This window comes from Diaphorina citri, unplaced genomic scaffold (genome assembly GCF_000475195.1).
Source record: "Diaphorina citri unplaced genomic scaffold, Diaci psyllid genome assembly version 1.1 scaffold3845, whole genome shotgun sequence".
NCBI lineage: Eukaryota > Metazoa > Arthropoda > Insecta > Hemiptera > Psyllidae > Diaphorina > Diaphorina citri.
The window spans coordinates 7,143-16,296 of NW_007381245.1; the positions used below are offsets into that span (position 1 = coordinate 7,143).

Below are 9,154 nucleotides of genomic sequence, written 5' to 3' on the forward strand. Positions count from 1 at the left end.
TGAACCAATAAGATTTGCTTAAACCAAAGGAACCGGGTGGAATTAAAATACCCCCCAATACTTCCCTGGGCCCCAATGTTGTAGTTGTATACTTCAAGAAATCAATGCTTAAAACATAAATCTAAAACAATCTCTCAATACTCACTGCCCTATTGAAAAGAAAAAGTCTTTTTACCTCAAACATGCGTTTATTTTATTTTTTAAGCTAAATCCCTTTAAACTTTAAAGGATTGACGCACCGCAATAAATTGAAGTAAATAATAATAAAAAAAAACTTTAAAGGTGAGCTATTTATTCTTCTGCAAAGTCACAACATTGTTTATATATGTATTTATTGTTTTTACATACCTACCTAATACTTGAATTTTGATATATGTACGTACTATAAGATAAGAAAACTCCCCTATACTACAGAACCTCCAGTTAGGCCCTTTCTTGTGTTCATCCAGCACCTAAATTGTTAGTTTTTTCACCCCCAATTTTGTGTCGGGAACTCGTGGGTAGGTTTTTTTCTTACCCATTTTGTAATAAATTCTTTGGTGAGAGTGTATAGCTAAGCTTGAATAGTGTTAGCCAGGCAGGATTGAATGGTGATTACCCCGTCTAATTATGGCCACCAGGCACTGGTTTACACAAGGCCAAATAGACACTAGCTACTGACCTTGTATAAGTACAAGTGGCGTCCAATAACATTCCAGTCCAGTTGTTCGGCCCGAATCAATTGGATTAATAGCTGTAGAGAAATATTTAGACTGCGGGGGTAAAGGGACTTTTCAGTCTCACCCTACCAGTATAAATAGAATAGAATAGAATATACCCTGCTTATACTGCCAGAATGAGACTGAAAAGTCCCTTTACCCCCGCAGTCCAAGCAAGGTCTCATGTATTTGGTACAATATTTTCAAAAATAAAGTACAATAGACCCTTGCTTAAATTAAAAAAAAAAAGAGAAAAAAAAATATTTATATACCTATATAAAACTAAAGCTGAAAAGGAGAAATAAATGAGGTATATTCTATTCTATTCTATTCCGTTTTGTCCAGTTGGTCTGGAATATTACTGGACTCCAGTGGTGTTTACATCAGACCAGTAGCTGGACTGCCTATTGGAATAGTGTACTCCAGCCATTAATATGAAGGGGAGACACCCAATTCTGTCTGAGTAGAGTAGACGTATTTATTTTAAGTTTAGGATTCTTCAGAGCGGCTAGGATTTGAATTTTACTATATCGGAAGGCGTGTTTTCTTACGAGCGGGACAGAATTTTTAGAATACAATACGATCAGCTTATTTTAGTTTGTAGAGATCAGTCATTTTATTGTGCTTACAGTACTGCATTTGTCTCGCTGGTGTAGTTCGGTAATCAAGAGGGCGTGGGTTCAATCCCTGCCAATGTATGGATTTTTTTTCTCAACATTGTTTGAAAATTTGACCACAACAATAAAAGTAAGGAGACTCTTTGGTCCTATTCAAGCAGTAGAAATAAGAACTGCTGTTACTATTATCAGTTCATCTACAGATTCGTACCATATCTATTCTGCAAGTAGGTATAATATTTAGAAGACAAATCTGATACAAAATGAGAGCAAATTTATTTGTTACTTTTTTGACATCGGGGGTTCCCAAAACGGATATTTCCAACCATTTCCCGATATTGAAAATTTGTACCGATCAAAACGGGAGCTGATAACAATGATAAAGGATATCCACAGCCTTGATTCCTACGCGCATGGGTTAGCGATATGTAGGTATGACGTCAGCGCCCGATACAGTGTTGCCGCTATGAGTCAAATGACTCGGTCCGGATGCGCCGGGTTTCTATCGTCGTATCTTCGAAACTACTGTACGGAATTTCCTCATTTTTTTCCAATATAAAGTTTCCAAGGTCTACGCAATGTCAAAGTTAGAAAGTTTCCAAGGTCGACGCAATGTCAAAGTTAGAAAGTTTCCAAGGTCAACTCAATATCAAAGTATTTTCCAAGGTCGACTCAAAGTCAAAGTTAGAAAGTTTCCAAGGTCGAATCAGTGTCAAAGTTAGAAAGTTTCCAAGGTCGACTCAAAGTCAAAGTATTTTCCAAGGTCGACTCAAAATCAAAGTTAGAAAGTTTCCAAGGTCAACTCAATATCGAAGTATTTTCCAAGGTCGACTCAAAGTCAAAATAAAGTTCACCTCTTGAACAATAAAAGAATTGAAATCTCCTTTCAATCAATGCTGTATTGTGATTTTAAATAGCATGTATTTTGATGAAGTCCAACTCAATATCAAAGTATTTTCCAAGGTCGACTCAAAATCAAAGTTAGAAAGTTTCCAAGGTCAACTCAATATCAAAGTATTTTCCAAGGTCGACTCAAAATCAAAGTTAGAAAGTTTCCAAGGTCGACTCAAAGTCAAAATAAAGTTCACCTCTTGAAAAATAAAAGAATTGAAATCTCCTTTCAATCAATGCTGTATTGTGATTTTAAATAGCATGTATTTTGATGAAGTCCAGTATTATGTCGATTCACATTTTGAAGCTCAACAGATTGCAAGAAGTTGTATTTGGACTTTCTCTTCTGTATACGAGCAATCAAGAAATACACAACTTTGCTTTGAGTTTTGTCAAACAGAAATTGATAGAACTCATCAATTCATACATCACAAGTTGTAAGTTTGAACACCTTAACTAACAATTTTCTCCTAAGTTTTAGGTACCTACCTACAGTTTTAACTTGATATAATAGGTAAAAAAAAACCTTTGAACCAATGAAAAGGTACAAATAAAACCAATTATTTTCTGAAAATGTAAAGGTTTGATGATGTAGTAGAGTAGTACAGATTGGTAACCCTGTACTCAGAGGCAGTTTTTTTGTGTTAGGGTGAAAGAACTATAGTATGTATTGGGATATTGTTTCACCTGATTTAGACTTACAACACTTTTTTTTAATTGTACATAGTAGGGTTGGGGGGTTGTACATAGTAGCTTCCGAAATCTCACTAGTATCTGACTCACTGAGTAGTTCACTTGTTTTCATTTCTTTAGCTTTTATGGGATTGGGAATAATTAAAAGAAGATTTTTAATGAAGGCGGAGAGAGGAGGAAGACAGGATAGGAGAAAGCCAGCCGTTCCGAGAACGAACCCTGTCTATTTAAGATAAAATCCTCTCTGGGCGGGAATCGAACCCGCGACCTAGCGCTTACAGGTTGTGGTCATATACCGGGTTGGGTTGAGACAGGATATTGTTTCTACATCAGTTTGGCATGGGAGTGGTAACTTAAAAACAAGGTTAGTTTACCAACCTTGCCTATCTCGACCCTGTGCATAACCACGACCACAAGGCAGACGCGCCACCTTCCCAGCTAACTAGACTGACTTATAAGAAGTAATGAAACTCAGAGCTTCTGTTTGCTAGGTCAAGATTGTTGCTTTGTAAACGTTTACCGGCACTGTAAGCCAGCCTATTTAGCTTGGTTGGTAGCGCGTCTGCCTTATATAAGCGCTAGGTCGCGAATTTGATTCCCGCCCGGAGCGAATTTTTGAAAATAGGTAAGGTTCGTTCTCGGAACGGGTATCTTTCTCCTATTCTGCCTGCCTCTCCGATTTCGGGACGATTAGACTTCCGTTGTTACAGAAAAATTCCTTCTATCAAAACGGTACCTCTTGAAAACAATCATTAAAAACAAACCAAACTCGGTAACGTAGTGGTCAAAACGCTCGCCTGGTAAACAGGAGGGCGTGGGTTCGATCCCAGCCGAGGCATGGAATTTTATCCTCATTTATTTGAGACCAGTCATGGAGTCAATCATTTGCATGATACAAATTTCTCGACCCTGCCGGGAATCGAACCCGGGTCTCCCGCGTGCAAGGCGAGCGCAGTGACCACTACGCCATGGGAGCTGACCTTATTTACCATTACCATTTACATTTTACAATTTCCACAGCAAGCAGTACTGCTCTTGACGAAGGAGGACTTCAGGACTGCTCACCAGAAATCCTTCACTTCATTTTGTACACAATCCAATCCCAAACACCCCTGAGTGACAAAAAGGACAACTTTGGCATCTCGGCACAAGTGATTGCCGATTTTCATCAGGTGTTGCGACGTGATTTCCCACCTGACTTGGTTCCTATTGTACTCAAACCACTAATCTATCAGAATCCGATTGATCTGAAGACACCACCACCAGACACACAGGCATTGCCCAACATGGCAAACACCATGGTAATCCAATTATTTAACTTATTGACTTTTTTATTATTAGGTACCCGTCTAATGAAAAGAAAGAAGATAAGGTTTAGACAAGAGAAGTCTGTAGAAAGATATGCAATTCTTACATTTTTGTTTATTTTATAGAATAAGGGCTACTAGATCTTTTGGTTAAAACTTTTTTTTTTTAATTTATAAAATTTCGAAATCTAAATTTTGTTTTCCAGCTGGACAGTTCTCTTGCAGAGCTCATCATCGAGATAGGCTACGGGTTCTGTTCCTCGGTAGAAGAATGCCGTCACCAACTGGTTACCCTGGGGGTGCGAGACCTGGGCCCGTCTGCCACAGCAAAGGTCCTCTCCATGATGGTTCGTTCTCATACGGGCCTAGACGACCCCCTGGCCAATAGCAGCTTCTGGCCCCAGTCGAGTGGAGGAGATCTGGGCTCTGCCAATAAGGAGAAGTCAGACGGAGGTGCTGGGGGTCCTGGAGGTGCTGCTGGACCATCCACATGGAATGTGGAGGTGTTTGTGCAGGCCATTAAGGAAATTGTGAGTGGTTTGGTCACTAATGTTCAACACTTTTAAACCACCATAAAAATAATACATAAATACTTTTCTTTCTCATTTTAAGTTAGTTTTTTAAGTATTTTATTTGGTGTCTCTAAGTTTAAGATGATAATGGTCTATTGATTAAGTTTATTTTAAAATATTCAGCCCCGATGTTGGACTTAAATCAGACCCTATGTAGTAGTGACAATATAAACTGTATCATCCCCTCTTTAGGGGTTACATGGTGGTTTTTTAAGAGAGCTTCAATACATTTTGAAGCTTTCAACGTTTTCTACATGGAACTATGAACCTTGATTCACTATCTCTCACTTTGTCTCAAATTACTTATTTGGTTTCAAATTTGAATAAGAAAAACTTCAAAGAAACTTGTGAGGAACTCCATCAGGTAAGCATAGTCAGGAAGTTGACATGCAAGACATCTACCATTGGGTTCCTCTTGTCCAAATAGAACAATTCTGCAAAATACTGCAAGTAGAATCCCTTTTAAAGTCCTGTAGATATTTTTAATCTTGTTAAAAAGGATTTAATTACTCTTCACAACACTCATCATACTGTGCAAGTTCTAGAACATGCTGAGTTTCCAATAGGTATTAACTACAAACATGATAGTGCAAAATGTCCAAATAGAACAATTCTACAAAATACTGCAAGTAGAATCGCTTTTAACGTCCTGTAGATATTTTAATCTTGTTAAAAAGGATTTAAATACTCTTCACAACACTCATCATACTGTGCAAGTTCTAGAACATGCTGAGTTTCCAATAGGTATTAACTACAAACATGATAGTGCAAAAGAGTTGCAATTTTTTTAATCTACCCTGAATACTTTCTGCAATTATTTACAATAATGAAACAATTAATGGTGCATTTTGCATTGTAGTTGTTTCTAATTTATGCATACTTATAAGGCCAAGGTCATTGAGTATTTCTTGATTGAGAGTAAAGGCCAATAGATCAGTTGCGCTTACTTGGGTGATGATTCAAAGTCATAGACGTCTAAATAGAACAATTCTACAAAATACTGCAAGTAGAATCCCTTTTAAAGTCCTGTAGATATTTTTAATCTTGTTTAAAAGGATTTAATTACTTTTCACAACACTCATCATACTGTGCAAGTTCTAGAACATGCTGAGTTTCCAATAGGTATTAACTACAAACATGATAGTGCAAAAGAGTTGCAATTTTTTTAATCTACCCTGAATACTTTCTGCAATTATTTACAATAATGAAACAATGGTGCATTTTGCATTGTAGTTGTTTCTAATTTATAATGCATACTTACAAGGCCAAGGTCATTGAGTATTTCTTGATTGAGAGTAAAGCCATGGTTATGAACAGGGCCATCGTAGGACATCGTCGGACTTTTTGCGTGTAAAGTTGGCGGGAAATTCGAATTTTTGATTTTTTTTCCGCAATCTACCCTGAATAGTTTCTGCAATTATTTACAATAATGAAACAATTAATGGTGTATTTTGCATTGTAGTTGTTTCTAATTTATGCATACTTACAAGGCCAAGGTCATTGAGTATTTCTTGATTGAGCTATGCTACTGATCTTGGTATCAATGGAACTTACTGTTTGTTTTTCAAATGGATTTAAGGCAAAACACAGAGTTGAAACAAAGGCTGGTTTGATGAGTAGCTTGCTGCACTCCTGGCTCAAAAGTTGGATATGAACAGAGTCACGGGAGTTTTTTATTCCGTCTGTACTGAGATCAATGTACGAGAATAGACAATGCAAGTAATGCCTGTCTGCTTCAAACCCCTGAGTAAGAATCAACTGAAATAGAAATTACACAAAAATTAATAAATAGAACCTTCAAATTGGTTAGTAATTCTTACTTAGGACCCTGACACAATGGAGCAGTTGCAAATGGGTAAAAATTATAAATAAATGGTCAATTCCTATGTAAAAAGTTAAAAGCATTTTTTCAATTGATTTATCTCAAGATCTAGAAGTTGTAGAAAAAAAAGAAAAATTCTGTTGGTCCCCATTTTTCCTGCTCTATGACTTTGAATCATCACCCAAGTAAGTGCAACTGATCTATTGGCCTTTACTCTCAATCAAGAAATACTCAATGACCTTGGCCTTGTAAGTATGCATAAATTAGAAACAACTACAAGGGTAAAAATTATAAATAAATGGTCAATTCCTATATAAAAAGTTCAAAGCATTTTTTCAATTGATATATCTCAAGATCTAGAAGTTGTAGAAGAAAAAGAAAAATTCTGTTGGTCCTCATTTTTCCTGCTCTATGACTTTGAATCATCACCCAAGTAAGCGCAACTGATCTATTGGCCTTTACTCTCAATCAAGAAATACTCAATGACCTTGGCCTTGTAAGTATGCATAAATTAGAAACAACTACAATGCAAAATACACCATTAATTGTTTAATTATTGTAAATAATTGCAGAAAGTATTCAGGGTAGATTAAAAAATTGCAACTCTTTTGCACTATCATGTTTGTAGTTAATACCTATTGGAAACTCATCACCCCCGTATGTATGAAATCTAAAGATAAACTTAAGTTTAACTTAAGACGAACAATGTTGCCAATTTCATGTCATTTCTTGAGATTCCCGAATATTTCACCATTCCAAGTACTGTTCACGCTCGACGTGGCTTAACCTGAGTAGGTAGGTTGAAATGATAAACATATACTTCTTCACTATTTGCAAAATATTCTGATACAGATGTAACGCTAAAGATGCCTTCACCGGCGAAACTAGTCCATAAAATGAAAATGAAATAAAACCAAGAATATTTTACAAATAGTGAAGAAGTATATTATGTTTATCATTTCAACCTACCTAGTCAAGATGGACTTTCACAAAGTTACAGAATCTTCAATTTATCATTTAACCTGAGTAATCGGACGGGGACCAATGTATTCAAACTATTGAAAAAGGAGTTTACAATGATTAATTCCAGGAATTTAAGGACAAAGTTGTTCACACACAAAAAGCCCCCCACTCTGAAGCTTAGGTGTAGGGGCAAATAGCCGTAAAGTATGGGTTAAGCTTATGCAAAGGTCGCAGAAACAAAGGAGATTCGAGATTTAAGTAGTTAGTATATGGCGGATTTTTTTCCATTTCATTTTTATTATTATTATTATTTTTTCATTTGAGGCGCTTTAACTGTTAATCCAAGAGTTTACTAAAGGTAAAATCCAATCATTGTTTATGTACCTACCCATGTAGGTACATGATTTCAAACTGAAATAAATCCTACCTGCTCATTCTTGATTGAGTTTATAGCCACCACACACTCCTTGATAATAAATGATTCAGTTACATCTAGTTTTATCTTGCTTCAAGTAAGTACCCACTTTATGTACTAATTTTTTTCACTTTATGTACTAATTTCCATTTTTTTCTTCCCCTCTAGAACTTGAAACCTTCCCCTCAACTTCTACCCAATTTGAGTCACATTTTGAATACTTTTCAAAAGAGAAAAAGAAAAAATAAACAAATAAAAATAATCAACATTTGCATTTTAGGTACCATACCTTTTTCCAAAAGAAAAATGGTTTCAAGATTGTCTTGGTTGATATTTTGGATCATATTTTTTGTGTGAAATATAGGTAAATGTGCAATGTTGAACATGAGGCGAATCTTACCTTATTTTGTTGACTCATATTTTCCTTAATCTATTTTCCAGTCTCCCAACTTATCCTGGCAAGATGTCCTGAGGGAATTGGATCATGCCGAGTTTATTATCAAGGATAGAGCTGGTCTATCTCTACTCTTCACAGCTCTAAGGTAATATAAAAGACACAAGATACCCTTCTGAACTTTAGATGAACACAGAATTATTTTTTAATTTTTTGTCCCAAGGTCTACAGTTTTTAAGTTTTAAGTACCTGACGATTTTTCAAGGCCCATAACTTCGGTAAAGGACCTTTTTGGGTAAGATTTTAACTTGAAGTAAGTTTTTACTACCTAAAGTAATAAGTAATTTTTTTAACTGAGTAGGAACTTGAAAATAATCTATGTTCATAAGTTTTTCTTCATTTATTTAAATTTTTTTATTTAATTAATTACAAATTATCCCCTCCCTTCTCCCAGACTTGGTCCCCCTCAATCGCAAGGGATTTTCCATCCTGGCCACCCGGTTCCCCGTGATCAGATTCTATCGGACTGCGAAACATGCCCGAGTCTCCAGGGTCACCACTCATCGTCAGCACATACTCAACGAACCCCGACAATGCCTTCCTGCTTCTATGCCTGACCTTCCCGTTTCGCTCGCACCAGGGTGGAGGCCTGCCTTCAAAGCTCAGCCCATGACTTGGACAACAAGGAGATTGGCACTTGTGGGAGGGCTATGGGAATGGGGGTTTTTTTCAGGGTTGCTGGATTTGACCTTACGAAAATTCATTGAGCATACCGAACTTCG

General features: G+C 36.6%; 1 protein-coding gene across 1 annotated transcript; it reads left to right on the forward strand.

The window, feature by feature from the left end:
• Positions 1-2,492: 2,492 nt before the first annotated feature.
• LOC113472085 (CCR4-NOT transcription complex subunit 1-like) lies at positions 2,493-8,989 on the forward strand. Its single transcript, XM_026831656.1, has 5 exons — positions 2,493-2,643; positions 3,920-4,200; positions 4,413-4,736; positions 8,420-8,520; positions 8,827-8,989. Exons 1-5 carry the CDS (start codon positions 2,493-2,495, stop codon positions 8,987-8,989), a joined length of 1,020 nt encoding a protein of 339 aa, XP_026687457.1.
• The last annotated feature ends 165 nt before the right edge of the window (positions 8,990-9,154 follow it).

Bases quoted from the DNA above. Each gene is read 5' to 3' on its own strand.
- LOC113472085 (XM_026831656.1), top strand. From the start codon at position 2,493: ATGTCGATTCACATTTTGAAGCTCAACAGATTGCAAGAAGTTGTATTT. The intron at 4,201-4,412 runs GTAATCCAATTA...TTTGTTTTCCAG, and splicing joins CCAACATGGCAAACACCATG to CTGGACAGTTCTCTTGCAGA. The intron at 8,521-8,826 runs GTAATATAAAAG...CCCTTCTCCCAG, and splicing joins CTACTCTTCACAGCTCTAAG to ACTTGGTCCCCCTCAATCGC.